General features: G+C 36.0%; 1 protein-coding gene across 2 annotated transcripts in view; it reads right to left on the bottom strand.

Moving 5' to 3' along the window:
- CNTN2 (contactin 2) overlaps positions 1-26049 on the bottom strand; it is a 907647-nt gene that overhangs the window by 270836 nt on the left and 610762 nt on the right. For both annotated transcript variants that reach the window (XM_044076798.1, XM_044076799.1), the window contains one exon: positions 13771-13900. In XM_044076798.1, coding sequence (XP_043932733.1) covers positions 13771-13900 — 130 coding nt within the window. The remainder of the gene's footprint in view (positions 1-13770; positions 13901-26049) is intronic.

Below are 26049 nucleotides of genomic sequence, written 5' to 3'. Positions count from 1 at the left end.
GAGTTGCTGGAGCCATGTCAGACTCAAAGCCTGTCACAAGTGGTGTCCCACAGGGCTCAGTCCTGGGTCCACTCTTGTTCGCATCTACTTTCTGAAGTACAAGCAAACACAGGAGGGTTATGGCTGACAAAGTTTGCAGATGACTGCAAACTGGGCGCCATAGTCGAAAACACATCTGACACAGATATCCTTCAGAAGGGCCTCACAGAAACGGATAACTGGTTCCAGAGCCACGGCCTAAAGTTAAATGCCAAGAAATGCATAGTCATACCCTTCGGGAAAAACAAGGTTACCCCTAGCTACCATATAGGTGGCAATCCACTGAGCACAGAAGAAGTCATCAGGGATCTGGGGACCCAGGTTGACAGTAGCCTTTCGTTTGACACTCATGTTGCTAAAGTAGTTAGGAAAACCTTCTACATTGCCCACCTGATCATGAAGGGATTCACATCTAGATCAAGGGAGGTCATCGTCCCCCTGTACTCATCACTCATTAGACCTATGATCGAGTACAATGCCCCATTCAGAATGTATCTGACCCGACACCTGCAGCAGCTGGAAAGGCCCCAAAAGTTCCTCACCAAAAGGATAAAGGGTCTCAAAAATATGTCTTATGCTGCCTGACTGAAAGAACTCCAGCTCTATTCAGTCTCATACCGCTTGCTCACAGGTGACCTGTGCCTGACATATAAGGCCATGTCAAACCCTGATTTGATGAATATGCTTCACCTCAAAAAATCTAGATCCCTCAGAACCACAAGGGCGGAGACTTAAACCTTGACACGGTTATTAATAGAACGTGCTGGAGGGACAGATTCATCACCCAGAGACTCCCTATGCTGTGGAACAAAATCCCGGTACATGTGAGGCAGAGCACCTCGCTGGCCTTGTTCAAGAGGAATCTTGACCAATGGATGGGGGATCGCAGATATACCCCAGGGATTACTTCAGTGTCACTGCTTGACAGAGGCACAGCAAAATAATAGGCATAGTTTTATTCAAACTAAAGGGGTGGCGAAAGCCAAATAACTATGGGCTAGGCTTATAAATGCCCTTGGGCAGATAGCCCAGTATGAACCTATGAGCCTATGAACCTATGAACTTCTGTACTTTTTTTTTAGCAATTTAGTGATTGAATAGATTTCAGGGGAACAGAGTTTATGACATAATTGACAAATTTGTATCAGAAAAAGTAATAAGTGCACAATTCTGTCAAACTAAACAAATTTCTGAGTTGATGGACACAGTACATAACCATCATTTATATAATGAAGGTAAACTATCTAAAAATCCATATAAGTATAAATCTGTAGTAAAATGACACATATAAACAGGTTTTGCCAGGTTTGTCATATTCACAAACAGTGTCCAGCAAGGCTTTTAGATGATTCTACTGTTTAGTCATGTAAATAAAAGACCATCAACCTATTCTATTTATTAGATTAAAATCATGTTCTTAAGTCATCTATGATGTTTTTCTGTTGTAGCTATTAACAATGGCATATCATGCACTGGCATTCATGTCAAGCCTTTTAATGTTTTAGTGAGACAATTATAATTCGACTGGTACAGAGCTTCTCATTTTTGGAAACTCCAGGAAAACCTATGGCAAATTTTCTGAGAACAGCAATGACATTTTTGGGACTACCTATTTTCCAAATTGAAAAAATGTGACCGTGTAATAAAGAAACATTTTGAAGGAGACAAAGAGAAACATTCCATGAAGGGGTAAACTATGTATAAAGTAAATTACTTTCTATAAATTTCTGAAGATCAGTCCTAAACAATTTATAAAACTGAAGTACAAATTGTAACATTACTGGGAAAACATTATGCTTACAAATTAATACATTCAGATGACGTCAAATCTTATACAAGTGTTTCGGTTTTCCACCTAAAGAACAACATGGTAACTCAATCAGTGTTTCTTTCTCAAAGGCCTGGGGTTCATTTCTGCCTCTTTTTAACATCCTTGTGGGGGTTGCATTTTATCCCATGTCTGCGTAAAATTTTGTCTGCATGCTGAGATTTACTTACACTCCAAAAGATGCACTGCCTTTGTTTATCAGTTGATCTGAATTATCCCTAGGTTTACATAGATACGTGATGTACTACGCTGGACTTGTGTCCCACTGGGGGTGTATTTTGCCGTACACCTGTTGTTTTACATGTAAAATAGAGCTCACTGCAAACCTATATCGAAGGAAACTGTTACTGATAATGGATAGCCATTTCACCCGAGAATATCTGAGTGACCCTGCAGTGGAGGTTAGAGTTCATGAAGAATCCCAGTCACTTAAGTATAGGGCTGCACTTAGAATGCTAGTAAGTCTGACAGTAACATGCACTTTTAATTAAAAAAAAAATAAGTCCCAGTAAGGAATTTATACAGTAAAACTCCTGTTAAGCTTCACATACCCCTTTGAAGCACTGAGGCATGCCTTGTGAACCATTGCATTCCAGCAGCAATTAAAAAATAGCATATAATTTGTATATTGGTAGGTTGCCATGGTACTGAACGCCATGTATAGCTGAGTGGTATGCACTGAATTTTGGACCACACTACACAGGGAGCCAGAAAAACTGCAAGAATCTGGAGGGGAGGCTGGCCCCATGCATGTGCTACTGAAAAGCAGTATAAACTAAGTTTGCATAGGCTGCAGGAAAGGGCCTTTAGAATTGCTCTTGCTGTATTTCCAAATATTGCACTGTATTAGAGATCATATGAGTCTATGAAGTGTTTTTGGGCTCTTGCCAGTGAATCACAGCTTAGATGTTTTAGCACTGCAGCATTGAGTTGTAATCTGCATTTTGTCATCCTGTAGTAGCTTTAGCCACTGAAATCAGCACAGGGTTATTATTCCAGAATGCTTATTATAATAGCATTAGTGTTTTATCAAGAAAGATTGTAAGACTGGCTTAATCCCATGTCAGCGGCTTGTATGACATTCATGAATCCCAAAGACAGCTTTTCAGTTGCAGATGCATTCCATGACTGTGAAATCAATTCTCAAGGGAAGAGAAAAGCTCTCTTAAATCTTTAGCTTATTCCATTTAAAGATGGTCTTGATTAAGAAAAGATTATTATTATTATTGTTGTTGTTTTATAAAAGGATGAGTTCTGGTTTAAGTTGCCAGGTTAATTTGACTCACATAATTATTTTTATAGATGCCGTCAGATTTTCTCTTTTAATTGACATTCTTCTAACAGTGGCAGGGAAGAGAAATCTAAAATGATACAGGAACCTTAGGACCCAGACTTATAAATGTGAACTAGACACCTTATATGCATTACCTAGTTTAGCAGTATGTAGCTACACCTTATATGCATTACCTAGTTTAGCAGTATGTAGCTACACCTTATATGCATTACCTAGTTTAGCAGTATGTAGCTACACCTTATATGCATTACCTAGTTTAGCAGTATGTAGCTACACCTTATATGCATTACCTAGTTTAGCAGTATGTAGCTACACCTTATATGCATTACCTAGTTTAGCAGTATGTAGCTACACCTTATATGCATTACCTAGTTTAGCAGTATGTAGCTACACCTTATATGCATTACCTAGTTTAGCAGTATGTAGCTACACCTTATATGCATTACCTAGTTTAGCAGTATGTAGCTACACCTTATATGCATTACCTAGTTTAGCAGTATGTAGCTACACCTTATATGCATTACCTAGTTTAGCAGTATGTAGCTACACCTTATATGCATTACCTAGTTTAGCAGTATGTAGCTACACCTTATATGCATTACCTAGTTTAGCAGTATGTAGCTACACCTTATATGCATTACCTAGTTTAGCAGTATGTAGCTACACCTTATATGCATTACCTAGTTTAGCAGTATGTAGCTACACCTTATATGCATTACCTAGTTTAGCAGTATGTAGCTACACCTTATATGCATTACCTAGTTTAGCAGTATGTAGCTACACCTTATATGCATTACCTAGTTTAGCAGTATGTAGCTACACCTTATATGCATTACCTAGTTTAGCAGTATGTAGCTACACCTTATATGCATTACCTAGTTTAGCAGTATGTAGCTGCAGGTGATGTTTGGTAAAACTTAAACTATGTTGCTCAGTGTCACTCAAATACTGGGCATGCTTCACTCTGGCAGAGACATGACTGTCATTCCTACTTAGACATGACCTTAGATTTTAATATGTGGCTAAACAGCTTCAGTCATTCTTTTACCCCTCTACACAGATTTTATAACAGATAAAAGCCAATATCCAGTTTAGATCTGCTTACTGGATTATAGATCTACTTTTTAAGGAACTCCCCATCCTGTTGTTACTGTAAGGTTGTGTTTTTGCTGTATGCCTTCTTTAAGATCCATAGCTTTATCTTCTTTTTCCCGCTAACAGATCACCACTGTGCCATCCTAAGAAAATCCTGGTATCTCCCATCATGAAAAAGTATGCTGGGGAGGTCTACCTTTATCAACAGACTACTATTCCTGCATTACTGCCTCTCCCTTGTCCTTAATAAATTAACCCTGACCCACCCCTAAACATGTTTACTCTCTTCTAACAAGGCCTTCTCTAGCTCTCCTTCATACATTTATGTCCAATTTGCTTTTGTTTTGAAATGTACAGCAGCCTAAGTAATATAATTTTTTAATCTTGAGTATTACAGGTAAGGTGTGTTGTACAGTAGTTGGCTGTGTTGATCAGTAGTATTGTGTAGCACTGTTAAGCAAACCTATGCACAAGTTGTTGAGTCTATATTATATCAGTGAAATGTAAATGCATCGAATACCTCTTCATTAACCCATTTGCAGTAAAAGCGAAACTCTGTGAATGATCGTTACAGCAACATTTTTCCTACGGTAAGAAACCAGTGGGCCATCTTTGGAAATTTGCCTTTTCACCAGTGTAGTGCAACTCACAGCTGTTATAGTTAGTTGGGGGGGGGTGGCGGGCACAGCCCCCCACCAGGGTGGGTTTTAAATTTTACTGTTTTTATGTGATCATTACGTTGGCTCACTGTTTACTTACAGTGGGAAAAATGTTGATGTAACGATTGTTCACAGAGTTTCGCTTTCACTGAAAATGGGTAGATAAAGAGGTATCCAATACATTTACTTTTCGCTGATATAATATAGACCCCAATTTGTTGCCTTGTTATCCACCTGGAAATATAATAGAATATGTAGTACATGTATTAGTGCTTTGTCCTTAACTACTTTTAAACATTTTACTCAGCCCTTCACAGGTGTATTAAATTCCTTCTGAAATCTATCCAGTTCATTTGTGGTACCTTCATTGTATTATATTGTATTGTTTCTGTTCTTTGTTTTTGCTGTTTTGTACCTCCAGGCTGATACTGAAATTGGACTATTGCAATTAGTGCTCTATCCTGGTAAAAAATTTCCAATTAAAAATTAAATGAATAAATAAAAAATATACCAAAAAAACCCCCCAATAAATAAATATTCTAGTAATTATTGCGCACTCCCTAATCACAAAACCAGAAACGTCCATGTTGCAGAATAAATCCTTTTTTTTTTAGAATGTAAGATGAGCTACATTCTAACAAGAACTCAGCAGAATTTTATACTCATATATGTATTCTACAGGATAACATTTTGGCAATACACCATGACAGGGAGCGTGCAATTCATATTTTGTCCACTGTGGGGGAGTTTGGTAATGACAGCAAGCCCTTGTAAGCAGATTAGAGCTCTTTGCGTACTGATTAAAAATATTAGTTATCTATGACCCTACCAAGGTATATTCCTGTTATACAATGTCATCACTTTAAAAAGAAATATTTTACCTTTTTGAAATAAACCCATTGAATAAAAAGGAATTAACTCCTTCTCTCTCTCTTTGAATGTCTGCCTTTCATTTGATATAATTCAGCATGGATTAACTAGCAGTGGTTGAGGAGAAGGGTAGTCTGAATGAAGAGGCCAAAGCTTAAATCAGAGCAGCTGCATCCAACTGGCATACAGTATCAGGTGTAGTCTATGACAGAAGAATGCCAAAGAAGCTGAAAGGTAAGGTGTACAAGACAGTGGTGCGACCAGTATGTCTGTATGGTACAGAAACCTGGGCAGTAAAGGCAGAATAGTTGAAGAAGCTACAGGTGATGGAAATGAAGTGCCTGAGATGGGTGATAAGGATGCACACTGAGGGACAAACAAAGAAATGAGGACATAACAGCAGAAGCCAAAGTATCTCCGATTGCAGAAAAGATCAAAGAGAATAGATTACGGTGGTTTGGACACGTGTAGAAAAGCAGAAGACAATCTGGTGAGGAAGATTTGGGACAGACAGGAAGAAGGTAAGAGGAAGTGAGGATGTCCAGCAAAGAGGTGGCTGGATTGTGTGAATGAAGATATGTGACAGTCAGGCATGAGTGTTGAGTAAGGCAGGAGTGTGGCACTGAATCGAGAGAGTTGGCAACAGTTAGCACGATACCCCAACCCCATGTAGAGAAATGGGAAAAAGGGGGCTGATGATGATGATTAACTAGTAGTAAAATGCAGATATCCATCCATGCAACTACAAATTACGGTACAGCAGTCTAATGCACCTGTGGTGTACCTGCAGACACTTTAAGCACAGAATCGGGAAAAGGAAATGAGGGAATTTTTTTAACATACAGGGAGGATTGTTTTAGTAAATATGTCCATTTATAATATAGTGTTATGTGCATGGATAATTCAGAGAACTTATAAGTTAAGAAAAATTAATGCTGCATTAGCTTCCCCTCTTAGTGACAAAAATAAATTGTGACTTTATGTTTTAAATGTTAACTAAACTCATCTCAGTGCAATATGTGCAGTGCCTACCTATCTACTTAGTGTGAGATACCAGGTATTACCTCCTCCTTTGAATGCAATGTATTTGTGGAAAGTACAACTGTCCTATTGCATAATACACCAAGAACATTTTATAACATGACAACCAGGTATATAGAAAGCTGACAAAAAAAAAAAATGGTAAACAGAAGTTGGTGTTAACTCATAAAGGGAGACAAAGCCGAGGGGGGACAGAAAACCGCTCTAATCAGTCTATCTATATAAACATGATTGTTTGAAGATGATGCTTGTCAATTTGACCTCTTTTAACACATAAACATACCTGAGTCTATGACACTACCACTACGTCACTACTTCTAAACTGATCTGTGACATTGTCAAATGCAATCATGTAGTTTTTGGAAAAAACAATCTTTCAAAATCAGCATTCTTTTTCTGGCAGTGTTCATTTTCTAAGGATACTAAAACCTTCCATGGTAAGCATTATCAGGCAATAAGAAAATGTCCAAAGGTTAAGAGACCTACTATTTCTGGTGTCTGGCACTGGGCCTTGTCACAATACTTAGACGTCTGTTATTCACTATTAATGACCACCCTGGCAGGCATCATTGCTTAATGACTGTTACAGAAAGCAGGAAATCTTTCTAGAAGATAAAGCTCTAGGGATGTTTTTCTACTGCCAAAAAGTAGTTATAATCAGTTCTGTAAACAGTATCCAATATATGATTCAAATAAAGTCTGTGGTTATTTTTTTATTTAATCAACGTTTTGGTTAAGATTTAATTTCAGACTCTAACTGAATGTTTCCCTCAGAATAAATGAGAAAAAAATGGTATGTTTAAAAGGAAGGTTCTGAACTGCCTATAAAATTACTGCTTTAACACAATTCTAGCCTAAGGAGGTCAGAATTGCTTATTTTATTGTGTGGCCTAGAATCAGGAGGACTTTGGGTATATTGTGGGAAAATACAGCAATGTCTTGGATTTTAAGAAATATGGGAATATGATGATACATGCCATATGCAGTACAGCCTTCCCAGGGAAAATGATCTGAATATCTGCCCAAGTCAAAACACAATGTCTATACTGAAGCCTTGATTTCTTGCATCCATTAAATCTAAAACGTTTATTACTCTTTTCAACAGGTAACATTTTCTCCTGAAACCAGAGGAAGAGATACAAAACTCAATCCCTTAGGAAACTGTATCACTTTATGAACTATGTTCTATTTAGGCAAAAGCTGATATGCCAAGTACAAAGAACCAATGTGTTTTGCCAATGACATTATCAGCAAAATATAGCTCACTAGCATCAGCCAGGAGAAGTATACCCAGTTTAAGTAAGCTGCATGCAGTTATGGGGGGATTGCACACATCCATACCCCATAACCTAATATATACTAATTCAGATGTCGCACAACCTCTAGGAAAGGGAATTAGTCTCAAGGTATGACATCATCAGACATGGTATACATAGACAATGCCACAGTGAGACTGCAAGGATTTTACTGAACTGCTATCTACAAACTATCCTTTACTGAAAGTGAAATTGCTGATCCATTTGGAATCCGCAGGAATCCCTCTGCATTTGTTTTATTTCAAAAGAGATTTTCTCCAAGTAGAGCACTATGAATCTACTTTCGTAACCTTTTGTACTCCTACCATCAGATTTAGTAGGACTGACGGACCAAAGTGAATTTACCTCTTCAAGAGCCAATGATTCTGCCAAGGACATTACCTCATCTAATAGAACTTAAACATAAGAATGTCTTAGCTTCTGTTCAGAATCCACTTCACCTTAAACTGCACAGGTGAGTTGTACTCTTTCTCAAAACAATGAAAAAATTATAGTGATTTGAATTTTTCCAGTCAGATTCTGATACAGTAGGCGAACTAACTGGTGTTTTTTACAAGTAATAAAACTGAATTAGTTTGGAATCTGCCTTTTCAACATCATACTTCAGATGTCACTGTGAATATTACCTTGAAATAGGGCCCGTTGTTTGTTCTCTATTGGACATCAGCAGGCATGCATTGGAAGGAACATGGGGCATAAAATTGATGCTTAGATTATGGTTCTACTTTGGCCATACTCTAGCCCCATGAAGGGGAATGCATGTGTATTTGTAACTGCAATACAGGCTTGAAGACCATCAGGGAGTGGAGGTAAAATAAATAAATAAATAAATAAAAATAAGGGGAATCACCATTAATATTGTCTTAAATACAATGTTTATTTATAAAATCACATAGAAAGTATTTTCTAAAAAGATTAAAACTGTAGCCATATCTTGTAATTTACTAGATTTTCAACAGAAAATGACACTTTCACGAAACGGGTGTTTTAAATTCTCAAGTTGCTGGGATTTAATTTTATTAAAACCTGTTGAAAGATGAAATACTACACTATATGCCACACAGAAAGATTTGACTTTAAAATTCGAACTATGAAAAATTATTTTTACAGGGGCAATCCTCCTGCATCCCTCATATGGATGAGTTCTCTGCTACACCCCCTTACTTTAATGTTCTCACTCAGTGGTCACTGTACCTTAAAGAAAATGAATCATTGTGGAACAGTATAAAGCCTGTCGCAGACTTCCTCTAGGAATCTGCAAACTTGGACCATCTGCTAGGCACAACACTTTTACCATGATGATCTCCCATTGTGAATCAAGGAAAAGAGACACAAATAAGTGCCAACTCAAGCTGGCCTGCTCAGTCAGTGGTAGCATGAGTTTGGGTGATCCCAGCAAAGGATAACTTTTTTTTTTCAATTATTGATATTTATTTCTAGTATTAGCTTCCTCATTCAGATGTTAGCTCTGCCAGTGATGTGTTTTTCAGACATGGATATTCAAATAAAAGTGGATCAAGCTATATAGGCCAGCCATAGCAGCTAATCTGATTAATAAATTATTTATAGAGTCCAAAGCAAAATGAATGGCAGACACCAAAAAAACAGGAACAAATACAAAACCGCACCACCACCAAAGGCAAGAAAAACAGAACAAGCACAACAGTAATGGGCTGTCCGTATGGTTGCTAGAGACTCTGATTTTTTAAAGAGAATGTCACCTGATGGAGGGAATGTTTTTCCAAACAGGTTATCCCAAAACCTTGGTTAAAAGGATAAAAAAAAAAGAAGTGATTTCTAAAAGAAACACTGGCCATTTTTGTCTAATTTGGGTAGATGGGCACTGCAACTTAAATAGATTTCAGTTAAATAAAACAACACATAATAATATTTATACTTGTTAAAGTGACTTAATAAGATGGGTTATGGAGAAGAACTAGGTAATATTTAGGGATAATGCAGATATAAATTCCAAGTTTGGAAGAGGTCCAGTTATAGTTTATAGGAGGGGTAGGCGTTTAAGGAACTTGTTTGAAGTGTGTGACCCAGAGAATGATAAAATAATTAAGGGTATGTACAAATGTGCTTTTTGCCAGTATTGCAAAAATGTATTGGCTGGTGTTGAATTTATGCTTAATGGTAAGTTGATTAGATTGAAACATAATTGTTTATCTAAGTATGTGGTCTGTGTTGCTTTATGTCAGACTTGCAGGGCCTGTTATGTTGAGAAAATGAATCAAGCCTTAAAACAATGCATATACGAGCACTTATATGACATAAAAAATAAAAAGGGCACCAATGCATTGGCAAAACACATTATGCTTAACCCTGAACATCATTTTAAATTCACTGTTCTTGAGCAGATAACACCTCATGCTAGGAGTGGGTGTGGGTGTCCCTCTCTCTGTCTAGAATAAGAGAGTTATATTGGCTATTGTATTTTAATGCCTTTAGTTACCTGGGTTTGAACAAACATTGTTCAATAAAATGTCTTTTAAAATTTAAGGCTTTAGAATGATAGATTTGATTATCTAGGAGTGATCGATATTTTTATTATATTGGTTTTTAGGGATTTATAGTAAGCTGCCGCGGTGGTGCAGCGGTTAGCGTTGTCGTCTCACAGCAAGAAGTTCTCCTGTTCGATTCTTGGCTGGAGCGCCTTCTGTGTGGAGTCTGCATGTCCTCCCCATGGTCAAGTGATGTTAAAAGACATGCAAGTAGGTGGGAATGGGTGTGCCTTCTTTGAAGGCTGGACATCGGGCTGGCAACTCTGCACCATAAAAATCCACTGCCAATCATTAGCGGACCAGAGTTCCACTGTGGAGACCCCTAACCAGGAAAAGTCGAAAGACAAGGTTTTTAGGGATTTATAGTATTTTTAAATGTATATATTTAAAGTATGTTTTAATTTAAAATGTAAATTTTCTTAATTGTCATGCGATGCATTTCTGGTGGTTTATTTGAAGTGGGGAAGGGTGATGAATTCACTTCTGAAGAAGTTCTGTAATATTAGAACAAAAGCACTTAAGTTTAATATTTTTCTGTGTTGATTCATTAAAAATTAATTTGGATTATACTGCTGTGCTCATTCGATCTTTCCTGCCTTTGGTGGTGGTGAGGATTTGTGCTTGTTCCAAATTATTTATAGAGTTTTGCAGCATAAAAAATCTTCTTGATTCATTTGTTCAAATACTTTCAAATCTATAAGCTTATAAGCAAGCTGCTATCAAAACCAATGAAATATATACTTTTTTATTCAGTATTATGACAAGAATAAGGTGGGGCTGTCCCCTTTCATCTGTGCTGCTTATACTTTCAACCAGATTTTCTTATTTTTGAAGAAATCTGTTTGGGTTTTATGAGACAGTATGTCATAGTTCCAATGATTTCACACATAGATGTTCTGATTTTATTCTGAGATACTATCACATACCTCCCAAAGCTATTTGTGTAATATTTAGTACAAAGGAACATTTTATAAGTTGAAAAAATAATAAAACTGAATCACCACACGTGATGTTTCAGCAGGTCCTACATCCAGTAGATGACTTTCCTGTTGTAGGTCATTTTACATTTTAGTGCTCTATCCAGTGATGCAGAGACGCATCCAATTCCTTTGGTGAGCAATGAAAACCTGCTATCATCCACAGAGTCTGCTAGGTGAGTAGGGGACAGAAGTAGATTGTCAGGCCTTTTTTCTATATCACACAGACATGCACAACTATAGACAGTTTAAGTCACCAATCTATGTACCACCTCTCTTTAGAATGTGGGAGTAAACCAGAGTCCCTGGAGAAAACCCATGTGAACTCAGGGAGGATATGCTGACTCCATGCAGGGGTCACCCCAGCTCAGAACTGAACTGAACTACCTCTTGCTGTGAGTCAGCAATCATTTTCACTGCACCAATATGAACTCATCGTATTGACAGAGTTTTCATAATGAATTATTCCAAAAAGTTAGCAAATAAAAAGCTGCCTAAAGTTTTCCCAGCCATTTTTCTCTGTTAGGTAGAGTAAACTTGCGAAGATGCTTTCTTCTTGCTAAGTTCTGTCATCCAGTAATGTTAATCTCTTCCTTCTGTAAACTAGCTAAACAACATAGGAAGACTATTCATAAACTTTTTTTTTTTCTTGTTGTCCTTGCGTATCCATGGAATGTAGCCATCCAAGTGGTCAGTAGATGTGATTTATCTTTAACTTGTATATAATTTTATACGTAAAGCCTCATTTTTTCACTTTGGATTCAGTGTTACAATTCCATAATGACTAAAATATGCAAAATATGTATTTTGATAAAATGTATTATTCCGAATGGATAGTGTTTTTTATTTATTACAATAAGCTGTTTTTTTCTTTATGGTACTAGGTTACAACTTCTCAAAATTTAGTCTTAGTATTGTGGCTTTCCAACATCTTTTTGTGTATTGGGCTACCAACAAGTAATATAGTTGGCAAAGTTCTCTATATGCCGATATAGTGTTCATTATACTGGATAGTATTAGAGGCCATTTTAAAAGAAAATGATTTTAGTGCATCCATTTTGCTTGATCTGTCCATACATTTTCATTTAATACTTAAATGAATTATGTTTGCAGAATTACTGTTCTGATATGGGTTAATTTTTCCTTTATCCATAAAGTTTATAAGCTGTATTATTGACTCTCCTGTACTAGGTAGGTCATGTAAGGCAGAATTAGAGAAAGCTCTGAATAATGATATTGAGGTACCCCAAACCAAGATCAGTCTACTTGCTAAAGTGAAGAAAAAAAAAAGCCACACCAGAACGCAACAGAGTTAATTACACAAAATTTTGAGAGCTTTTGGTCCAATCGAAAAGGAACTTCGTCAGAAATTTGATATTAAGGTAGGTCATGTGTACCTTCTTTAAAGTTCATGCAGCTTTGAGAAATAAGTTTATTATTTTAAGGAGTATGTAAAAAATGTAGTACTTGAATATAATTTCTGTTGGGATACTTTAAGATGCTGATAATGTGTTTATAGTTCTAAACAAATGTAGACACGTTTCACTGCTGGAGTTTTTGCCCCTCTGCATACAGAGGGTTATAATTGCATATACATTCTGGAAAGTATATTTATCTTTAGACTCATAAAATCTATTTAGCTTAGCTATCCAGAGAGCAAGTCTTTAACATTAATGAATTCTGAAAGAATAATGCATACAGATTGAAAAGACAGTCGATTTCCACAATTTCCTTTCCACAACTGATGAGAGTATTTATATTGATTTTTATTAATTTTTAATTTAGCTAAATGCATTAGCGATGTTACATAGGAGTTTATTATTGTCGGTTTATTCTGTTCTATTCTCTCCTTGTCTCTTTGCCCAGCTCATGGGGTAATTTATTTCCTTTATTCTATATTAGATTATCATTATGCTTTTTATTTCTTTTGCTTACTTTATTTTATTTCTTCTTCATATCCATCTGAGTTTTTTTCTTTAAATATGATGAAAATATTTAAACATTTGCTGTACTTGTTCATTTGTATGGCTAAGTAATAAAAAATAAGAAGTATGAGATTATGGACATGGTTACACTGATTATGATAGGAACAGAGGCTTAATACATGTTAAACCTCACTAAAACAACAAGAGAAATGTACTTACTTAGAACTTTTAGCTCTGCATTTGTATAAATTGTTCCGTGTTTGTTTTCAGCCACACACTGGTACATTCCAGCATCTTCCTTGGTCAGTTTGGTGATTCTCAGTGTTCCACCATTCACATCAACGTGATTCTGGGAAATAATGGGAGAAAACAAAAATGTTAAAGATGGTTAAATGGTAAGTTACAGTAACACGCATTTCTTGTTAACAACATACATATAAATATCCTCATTTAAGCATTTTGATATGCCAGCGACTTAATGCTGACTACTGCAGTGCCATTTTCTTTTATAATATGTTTATAAGTTAGAGTTGGCTAACTTCAGAAGACAATACATATATTTATATTGTTTATCTTGTCTTCATTCTGATACCATCAGGAAGTGCATAGTATGATACACCATGTTTGTATAATTATTTTATTCAGACTGAGATTTATGTCAACAGTTTTAAAAGGTCTTTTATAAACGATCGTTGGCTATATTAATGCTTAGATTAAATATAGGATATGTTTGTTTACATATTAACAACATTATGTTTAGCATCTTACGATATTCTAGTTAGACTCAGTGTCTGTTTTTATTTTGAGGTTTAGTTGTTGATTGATTTGTAAAATAATTGCCGCTTAATGAGCCCATTCATAGAGCCCCAGCTCTAGAACACAGGTTTTGTGTTTTAAATAATTTATCTAATTTTCCCGAGTTTTAGCGGTTATATACCAGTGTACGTGTTGTTTTAATTGACATCTCATGAAGCGTGGACTCACCACGCGAAAGCGCTCATTCTTTGTATTTTAATAAAGAACTTTTTTGGATTATATGACGGATTGCTGTTAGTGTTTTGGTGGAATACCAGTGGTCTATTCAGAACATCCTTATCTACATTCCTTGTGGTTGGTTTCTCACTTTTGTGTTTCTCGAGAAAACAAAAATGTTAAAGATGGTTAAATGGTAAGTTACAGTAACACGCATTTCTTGCTATCTTATTTATTTTTTTTTTACAAATTGGTGTTTAAGAGTAATAAACAGTCCTCTGGCAGTTACTAGATATTTGACATAATGATGGCCTTTGATGTTTTGAATGCACTGTGTGTCACTATAGCAAAACAAGGGGGCTGGCATAATGGTTAAGATGTTTACCTCACAGACACATGGTACAAGGTTTGATTCTCACCCTTAAAGGGAAATTGGTTAGTCTTAAAATGGTCTGCAAGGGAAATTAGCCTAGTACTTAACTATGAACCTATGTTTGAGGGAGGGGTTGGCATAAGGGTTAATGTCTTTACCTCAAAGATACAAGGTATAGGATTTAAGTCTGGTCTCTGGTTATTAGCTAGGCTTGTAATAGTCTGCATACTGATAGCCTAGTATTCACCTATGAACCTGTAAGAATATTGCTTTTCATATAAATAATTATTAGAACATTGATGAAACATGAAAGAAAGCCTGTGCATTTCTGTATGTACATGCATACAAATAAGATAAAGATATCAAGAGAGAGCAGAAAGAGATGGGGACTAATAGTAAATGTGAATGAGGGAGACAGGTACTGTCATTTCCTTTTATCTTCAAAAAATATGTTGGCTGAGTAGCAAGGTTCAGATGTTGCTACTAGACATAGGATTGAGAAAAACAGTGAGCAGCCTATAAAACTTTCCTAACAGTCTCTGAGCACTGCCTGGTTAAAGAACTTGCTCAGTGTCACACAGCAGGCTGATAGAATCAAACTCTGGAATATATGAAGCATCTCATTAACAGATCATAGCCTTAATCCTCTGGGCTAAATGCTAGACAACTATGCTAAAGTATTTACATGTATTGCATTTACACTTCTGGCCACGGTTGCTGAAAGTAGTCCATGAACAATCACTTTGTTTACACAGTGAGAAAGTAAGCAAATAAAGAATAATAGATGAACCTAATGAGCAAGGCAGTTAATGACATTAATAGAAACAAGTATTTGTCCATGCCTAAAGGTGGATTACAATGGGACTGAACTGGGACAATGTGCAGTCAATTACAAACTAAGAGAGAGATTGCAGGTAAAAGTCAAGACAGTAATCATGTTTTTAGTTTGCAGGGATGAATATTTAATACCTTGGATTTAGTTTAATACTTCAGAAGATGTTTTATTCTGCTTGACTGAAGACTCCATTTTATATACATGTTCTAGTACGATTTGTTAAATTTTATGACACTGGTCTTAACTGATATGTAGTTGATGTAAACTGTGAGATGGAAGACCACTAAATTTAGTTTAAACTGCTATGCGATGTCCTGATTTATGTTGCTCAGTGTATTCAGTTTAATAATGCTATAGGATGCCCTAATCTGCAAGTTCAAGGTTGAAGACCACCATATTCAGTTTAATTTTGTGCACTGCAGTTGACAAGCTAAAACACTAAATCTCTTGAAAACCTACACAGAATATTACTGACAAAATCAAATTGAAAAGGGCTGAGATTCAGAGGCACTGTCCACATTACATGCTCATACCTCTCAACCTGGAAACATCAACAATCTGGACTAAGGCCCATGAAAAGTCTGGCCAAAAATCACATGCTGATTACCAAAAAATTTGCACACATAATTATTTAACCCTACCCACTCCTGTGGAATGGTGGGATACCAGCATTCAAGTGCAAATTGAAGAACCGACCAAATATTAAATGACACAAAAGATAACTAGAATAACAGTATTTTACTTGGGCTATTTCAAAATTATGATCATCCTCTGAAACTAGCGTTCGGAACAAGAAGTAAAAAATTAATCCAGCGAGATCTGAACGCAAACTCGCTACCACTCGTAACAATGTTGCCAACAGCAAATTATGTTGCCAACAGCAAATTACGTGAATCCAACACCACAATGTAGAAAAAACAAATTTAATATAAGAAAAGGTTAAGCGCTTTCACTTGCAGATAGCGAGCTTCATCAGAACAATCTTACAGCAAGTGAAAAAACATTTAAATAGCCAATTTTTGGCCCCAAATAGTCTTAAAGCTGTATACATAAAATATCTTACCTATCCACATTTATATTCATTAAATTTGCTATTGTAATAAAAATGCATGAAACGCATATTATGTTTCAATGACATTAAATTAACTATATCATACACTCTAAATAACATAAAATATATATGATTATAAAAATAAATATAAATAAGTTTCCCTGTTAGTGAATACTTTAACTATCTAGCTCCAATATGGGTTTGACACAGGTTTATAATGATTATAAAAATAAATATAAATAAGTTTCTCTGTTAGTGAATACTTTAACTATCTAGCTCCAATATGGGTTTGACAGAAATAAATTCATTCAGTCCTGGTGGCGTCATAGCATCAGTTAACAATTGCCACCAAAACTCTCTATAAGCTAAATATTTCTTAATGTTACCACCTCTGGGATTCATTGTAACAATTTCTAATATACCAAATCTAAAACAATGTTCATCACCCTGATTCATTATATGCTTGTAAAGTGCATTTTTTTGTGTCCTTAGTCCTAATACTATACAAATGCGAATAAATTATTTTTTTAAAGGTAATAGATGATGAAAATTTTCACCAGTCATATCAAAACGAGAACTTCAACAAGTGGACAAAAAGGGGGAAATGGAAGAAGAATAATTTTCAACCACCAAGCAGGTGGCAGAGAACATATTATTAGACAATATTAATTCAAATGTCCTTGATGAGACTAAGGGAGATTCAATTGTACAAAATGGGGTACAAAATCAGTATATAAATTTTAATATATTTAATTACAGTGACATACACTTGGAAAAAGCCCACTTTAGCTTATTTTCTAAGGGGATGAAATTTGTACCCACTACTCAGTTCAGGGTAGTGGATTGTTTAAGTGAGTTTAAGCAATATGTCAGGAAATTAAATTTAGCACTTATGTTTAAAAATAAAAATGATGTGGATACCAAACAAGAAACATTTAAAAAGAAAAGTAGCTTTATACCTGTAAATAATGTTAATGTTTAGATGTACGACATAATGGTTACTAGGGAAATTTATCAGTTTAACAACAAAATTAGGAAGAATAAAGTTAACAATAATCTATCAAATGAAGAAATTAAAATTTTGGATGAATTAAGATCTAATCATAAAATAAGAGTCATGAAACCTGACAAAAGTGGAGGGATCGTGATATATGATTCTATAGCATATAGTTCTGTTATGCATGAAATTTTACATAGTTCAGGTAATTACACAGTGGCCTCTACGAATGAGGCTCATATTGCATATAGAAGAATTGACATGTATTTAGAAGAATACTTATTAGAGAACAGGATAACTGAAGAAATGTATAAATTTATGGTAGTTGAACTCCCAGTTATGGCAACCATAGTAGGAATACCCAAGGTTCATAAGAATTTAGCAGACCCCCCTTTCAGACCTATTATATCGGGAAGTAAATCAAAGACATTTCCCTTGGGTGTGGTAATAGACACTATACTTAAACCAATATATGCTGAAATTAAACATTTAGCAAAGGATTCATGGGAGTTTTTGATGAACTTCCTGGTGAATTTAGAAAGGGAAGGGTTATTGTTTACGTCTATTGATGTGATCGATTTGTTCACATGTATTCCACTTGTTCAAGGAATAGAGGCCTTCACTAACAGTATAAGAAAATATACTAAATTCAGTTGTGATAGGACCAGCCTAATTGTTGAATTGATGAGTTTAGTACTTGAAAACAACTTCATTTACTATGAAGGAGAGATATTCAAACAGACTAAAGGTGTAGCTATGGGGGCAGCATGTGCCCCCATCTACGCCAATTTGGTAATGTTGGATTGGGAGGAGGAAAAAATCTTTAAAAGTGAACATATAGCTAATATAAAATATTATTCACGATTCCTGGATGATATTTACATCTTATGGAAGGGGGACTCTAATTCTTTTTTACAATTTGTAGATTATCTCAACAGCAGTAGTGATTTTTTAAAATTCACTACTGAATATAATTATACAGGTGTGGCCTACTTAGACACGTATATTACTAGTGAGGGTAACAGCTTTAAATCCAATATTCATAGAAAAGTTACGTTCACTAATTCTTATTTAGATTTTTGTAGCAATCATCCAAGAAAATTGAAATATAACATTTATAAGGGGCAGTGTATCAGAGCGATAAAAATGACATCAAATTACACTGATATGTTAGATGAGGTAAAATATATTAACAATTTATTTAAGGAACGTGGTTATGATTATGACATGATGGAGGATGTTAATTCATATGTCATAAGTGAATGGGGGAAAAATACATACCCTTATTGGTTTTGAATAAGAAACAAAATTTGGAATTAACAAACAACAAAAATATTAAAAAGAAAGGGAAGGAAAAAAATATATATAACAGAGCTTGCATAGTTGAATTTGGCCCCTATAGCAATCAAATTAAAGCCATTATGAATAGGAATTGGCACATTTTTTAACAGATCAAGAAATAACTGATATTTTAGGATCCAAACCTTCTTTTGTGTATAAAATGGGTAGTAATTTAAAAGAACTACTTGAACATGGTATAAAAGGTACGAGGAAGGAACTTGGACATACTGTTAAATGTGGAGCATGCCATCAATGCTTTGTGATAAATGAGGAGAAATATATTATTTTGAATAACATCAACAAAACTAAAATTAATTTCAAACATGGTAATTGTAATACCAGTATGCTTGTTTACCTTGCCAAATGTATGTCATGTCCATCCTATTATATAGGAAAGACTGAGAGAAAATATAAAAAAAGAATTCATTCACATTTGTATAGTATTAGGACTAAGGACAGAAAAAACACACTTTACAAGCATATAATGAATCAGGGTGATGAACATTGTTTTAGATTTGGTATATTAGAAATTGTTACAACGAATCCCAGAGGTGGTAACATTAAGAAATATTTAGCTTATAGAGAGTTTTGGTGGCAATTGTTAACTGATGCTATGACGCCACCAGGACTGAATGAATTTATTTCTGTCAAACCCATATTGGAGCTAGATAGTTAAAGTATTCACTAGCAGAGAAACTTATTTATATTTATTTTTATAATCATTATAAACCCGTGTCAAACCCATATTGGAGCTAGATAGTTAAAGTATTCACTAACAGAGAAACTTATTTATATTTATTTTTATAATCATATATATTTTATGTTATTTAGAGTGTATGATATAGTTAATTTAATGTCATTGAAACATAATATGCATTTCATGCATTTTTATTACAATAGCAAATTTAATGAATATAAATGTGGATAGGTAAGATATTTTATGTATACAGCTTTAAGACTATTTGGCACCAAAAATTGGCTATTTAAATGTTTTTTCACTTGCTGTATGATTGTTCTGATGAAGCTCGCTATCTGTGAGTGAAAGCGCTTAACCTTTTTTTATATTAAATTTGTTTTTTCTACATCGTGGTGTTGCATTCACGTAATTTGCTGTTGGCAACATAATTTGCTGTTGACAACATTGTTATGAGTGGTAGCAAGTTTGCATTCAGGTCTCGCTGGATTAAAATTATGATCATGAATCTCTGTAAAATAAAAATATCTACATTTGCCAGATTGCAACAAATCCTGTAGAGTCTAAGTCTCTTCCAGTTATACAAAAATGATTATGGGTTAGAAGTGAACATCAAAGTGTTATTTTATGAGTACAGATTTAAACAGTTAAAAGTAATGCCCGCTTTCACCATATGTATAGGGCAACATTTCTGAGTGGGTACAATTCTTAGTAAAAGGGGACAACAACATTTAGTCTGAATACTACAAAATACAAACATCCTTTATACACCACTCACCCCATGTCAAAGATACACACGTTTTTATGAATGTCACAACATCACGACTCCTATCTTCTCTTACATTTACATCATGAATCTGAGCTCCTGCCTTTACTTCTTTATTAAAAACATTCTTAAAAAAAAATACAGGCTCAACAGAGGAATATAAGCACAAACAATTTACCATCTGTGCTCCATACACTGTCAACCAACTTGATTCCTATTCTCGCACAACCCTCAAATCATTCAACAATCAATATTAAAACAAAAGTCACTACTTAAAAAAATGCCACTCGGGTAAAAAAGGGCCAGACTCACAGCTGTGGAACCTTTCTTCACAGTTTCCCGTGCATATTCCACCTGAAAATGATGCCCATCTGATGAAAAGATAGTTATAGCTCTATCGTTTCTAGCAGTCATTCTTCTACCCAACAAAAATGCTTAACCTATACTTCTTAATTTGAAGCTGTAGTCCTATCATTCGGAGAACTTTGGGCTGATTCAATCTCATTGTTGTGGGAATCTGGAAAATTCTCCCCCAGTCAGGTGCTTTTCCGCAGTACTTCTCTGCAGATGCACAGATGGCTGCTTATAAATACATCAGTTACTGCCTTTTTTGTACTACAATATGTTGTAAGGTTCATGGTTGTCATGCTTTTTCTAAATAAGTTGATATATGCCCCTTTTAACAATGTTTTGATACACCCAAGGAGGGAGGATTATTATTATTATCAGCAGTTGAAAATGTGCTCATAATTAACAAATGCTAAAATCTAAGACAACCCTCATTTGTGTAAGCATGCCAGGGCTCTGCGATGTGCAAAGCACTGCAATTTGTTGCCAAGAGTCTTACCCTAACAGTAGATAATAAAAGCAAGCATAAGTGGTGTGTAAGAACTGATCCCCCAATCCTTTAGTGGAAATAGACTATTCGGGTATGGGAGTAAAGCAGTCTGTTGTGGTCACACAGAAGTACATTTGATTAACACAAGCATAGGTGAAGGGTGGTTTTAGTTACTGAAGCATATGCTTTGTATTACACTTTCCAGCACCCATCAGTGATCTCAACATATTTGTAAGCAATACAAAAATATGGGCTAAAAATTCTGCTAAATTAATATCACAGAAGTCAGGTTAAGCTAAAAAATACTGTTCCTCCTGCTTTAAGGAATATACAATTTCTGTATTTTTTTCTGCTGTGTGTTACTGGAAAACACTGTACATTGGTGGAAGATTCCATTTCAAGGGATTAAGAAGTTGCACAAACAACACATAAAGAACCATGTTGTATAAGTTTTGTGATTAATTATTTTATACATGCTTTTGAGATATGTAATTGTATGTTTACAGTCTTCATACTTATGGTTGCAAATAAACAAAAGTGTGGAAAGATTTTGTTATTTATCTTCTCCTAGCCAATGAAAGTATCATTCGCAAATTTCCTCTTATGGAGTAAGAAATGTTTGTGATGCAGGCTGCGGACGTAAAAAAACCTTTTTCTTAAAGTTCTTCAAGTCTCTGACAGGCATTCAGGCACTGTCTCACGATGCTGATGTCATCACGCATGCCCCTACACATTGATGATATTGCTGGATACATTAGCGATGTGTGATGATGTCAGCGATAATTAAAAATTGTAAATAAAAAAAAAAAATGGGATTTGAAGGGGCTACTTGGGAATTCGTGGCACCCCATTATTTTGCCCTCAAAACTGAGAAATTCTGAGGAATTCGGTACAGTTGAGAGGTATGTACATGTGGCCAACAAATTATGATTCACAGAAACTTGTGTGTCGGCTACTTGGGGACATTATGATACTATGCAATGCATGCACAATTTGTGCTAAATAACATATGCAAATGAGAGTTGGGTCATGCACGAGGTCCACTACACATTTCAGAGGACACCTCATATAGTTACTGTCACCGTGATCCCACAACATTAGTATGCTTAAACATTCAATTTACCTCTGGTGTTGTGTCAGTCAATGAAGGTATTCCTCTAACCACTCCTACTGCCCCCCCCCCCCTTTCCTCATACAGGTTAAACTGCTACATCTTAGTACAGGCATCATTTTCAAATCTAGGTGCTTAGGATTTCCCTCTCTTTTCCCCCCTTGGCTGACCTGGTGTGACTCAGTGTAAGTTCCTTCATAGTATGGAATTTTACTGTTTTTTGTGTGTAACTGAATGACCTGATGCTAAATTTTGATTCCGCACAGACAGTTCTATTTTGTTTCAGAAGCTCTATAAGTAGCTAGTGACTTTACTGAATTTCTGTGGTAATATTTGTGTTTAAACTGAACCTGTACCTAGAGAAAGTGTATAATGAGAGCTACTACTTGCTGCATATGTTTTTAATGTTTAAATTGCACACACACATTGAATTAGTGCTTTTATGACCTGAATAACTTGAGCTAGCTTTACCTGAATTGCTTTTACTGACAATTTTCCAGTTGTACAATTGTGAACAATTGATTTAGTTTTACTGGTATATCTTTAAAATCTGACAAGTGTTTTGTTTATTGCATTGCTCTCTTGCTAAGGTTTCTTAGCTATCAGTCTTAATTTATTCTGAAGTGTGCTACTGTACACCCCAAAAAAAAAAAACTTTCTGAATGTACTATTATAGCAATAACCCACGCCTGGGTGTGGGTAATGCTGGATTTACCCACGGTTGGTGTGGTTTGGTCACGAGGGCAAAGCCCGAGTGGCCAAACAAAGCCAACCGTGGGTAAATCCAGCATTACCCACACCCAGAAGTGGGTTATTGCTATTATACAATGACATTATTTAAGAAAAAAAATAATTACTTTTCTTAAATAATGGCATTGTATAATGCCTCCTTGCTGCCCTTCCGCAGCTGTCTGGTATTCTGCGGCAGTTCTGATGTACTGCACATGCGCATGCCTACGCAGTACATCAGAGCTGTGGGCAAAAGCAACGGAGAAAGCAAGCTTTCCGTTGCTTTTTACAAACTGTTTCGCTATGTTAAATGGGTTTAACATAGCGAGACAGCTTTAAAAAAGCAACGGAGAATCTCTGTTGCTTATTTTAAAGCTGTCTCGCTATGTTAAACCCATTTAATATAGCAAGACAGTTTTGAAAAAAGCAACAGAGAAAGCAAGATCTCTGTTGCTTTTTACAAACTGTTTCGCTATGTTAAATGGGTTTAACATAGCGAGACAGCTTTAAAAAAAGCAACAGAGAATCTCCATTGCTTTTTTTAAAGCTGTCTCGCTATGTTAAACTTGTTTAACATGGCGAGACAGTGTTGCTGTACGAGTTATAGTAATGGAAAAAGTCTGGGCGACCGGACCTTTTTCCATTACTATAACTCAGATTTACAACGTGCACGCTGACCAATCAGCGTGCACGTTTTTGAATATTAATGGAGGGTCGTTGTATAATATAAAATAACTGCCTGTTGCTGCCTTAATGCTTACCCTAGAATCTCTGCTTTTCTCTTTTCCTAGTTGAACTTCACATTTACCTACAATAACAAACTGCAGCTCCCGAATAACGGTGTCTACAGGATTGCAATTGGAAAACACAACAAAAATTGTTTCTCTCAGCAATTAATCAGAGTAGGCTACACACACTAAAAGCATTTGTTAAGCTTTCTCTTACAGTGCTGTGTAATTAAGCAAGTCACCATTTTGGTCAGCCATAGGGCTCTTTTCTACTAGAGTGTTTGCCTCCTTCCCCTGTAACTAAAGTACACTGACTCTTACATTTGTCTCTCTGACCCTAATTTTTACAGGTATAATTTATACCTTTCTGGCTTTCTAACACTCAAGACATAGATTCCTGTTGAATGTATTACTTACTTGTCTGATATCTGAACAAGTAACCCTTGTAATAATCCTCAGAATTGTATACTGTTGGTCCATCCCCACCTGTTGGCCCTAATCACCCTACTATATCCCCTACCTCCATAGCTCCAAAAAATAGACCTCCTAACTCACTGCTAGCCTGCCATCTAAACATTAGGAGCACAAATAACAAAACTCAGCACCTGCATGCCCTCTTAGCTGTTCATTCCCCAGATATATTATGCCTAACAGAAATGTGGCTGAAGCCTGCCACCAAGGACCATGAGATTCTGACACCAGGATATAGTATGTTTTGACTAGACCGTACCACCAGAAAGGGTGGTGGGGTAGCCATACTTTACAAGTTTACCCTATCTCTCAGCATAGACACCCAACAACCACCCAAGTTCAATAATGCTGAAATTCTTATCTCAAAACTACAAATTAACAAAAACAAAAATGTAAACATTGTCTGTGTCTATTACCCCAGGGAGGAACACAGAAACCTTAGAAAACTTTTTATATTGGTTATCCAGTAAACACCCTCAAGAAACAATTGCTCTTGGGGATTTCAACATTGACTGGAACACTTGCTCTTGTCAAACCCTCACAACCCACATAAACCTCTATGGATTTACTCAAATCATAACCCCCCCCACAAGGACAGGAAAACCCAATAACAAGGAAAGTACCCTAGACTGGATACTCGTCAATACCCATCTTCAGTCTTATAAATCAGGCACTTTGCCTGATGACCTAAGTGACCACTGTCTCACCTATGTAATCAAGCTCAAAGTAGACTGCTCCTATCAACCCAACTATAGAACATTAAGAAACAACAAGAATTTTATTCTCACCAAGTTTCAAAATGAACTTAAGGCATGCAACTGGTCAGTACTAAAAAGTCTCCCCCTAGATGAAGCAGTAGCTTACTTTAACACCAAATTCCATGCTATTCTTAGCTCCCATGTTCCCAGCCGCTCTATTAGAACCAAAGTTAATATTGCACTATAGCTTTCTAAAGATACTAAAACCAAAATTTCATTCAGAAACAAAGCATGGGCCACCTACCAAAAAACAAAAGCCCCACTTGATCAACTAAGATTCAGACAGCTAAGGAATGACACCAAAAATCCATAACCTTAGAGAAAAAGAACCACTACTACAATCTACTGGAAAAACACCAAAATAAACCTCAAAAGTTCTGGGCAGGAATAAACAAACTACTCCACCCAGACTAAACCACCACTCCACCCCTCTCAGCTTCCCAACAAAAATCCCCAGTAGGTAATGCTAATAACTTCAACAGCTTCTTCACAGAGACTATCCAGTCTCTAGCCAGTCAACTCTCTCCCAATGGCTCTAATTCTACTGTAGCCACACCCAGTACCCAAAGATACTTTACCTTCTAACCTGTTTCTACTCAACTTATTCATGCCCTACTTAAGAATCTAAGACCCACCACCCTGGCTGCTGACCTCCTCCCAGCAGACTCTCTGCAAAAGGCTGCTGACACCATAGCCTATCCCATCTCTATCTTGATCAACAGAGCTATATCTGAAGCTACTGTACCCACTATATGGAAAATCTCCCATGTCATACCTCTCCATAAAGGAGGTAGTTCCACTGAACTGTCAAACTTTAGACCCATAGCTATTCTG

This window comes from Protopterus annectens, chromosome 7.part0, assembly GCF_019279795.1.
Source record: "Protopterus annectens isolate FY-2018-M chromosome 7.part0, PAN1.0, whole genome shotgun sequence".
Classification (NCBI taxonomy): domain Eukaryota; kingdom Metazoa; phylum Chordata; order Ceratodontiformes; family Protopteridae; genus Protopterus; species Protopterus annectens.
Note: the sequence above shows the minus strand (reverse complement) of the source record. Positions and strands in the feature narration are given on the sequence as shown.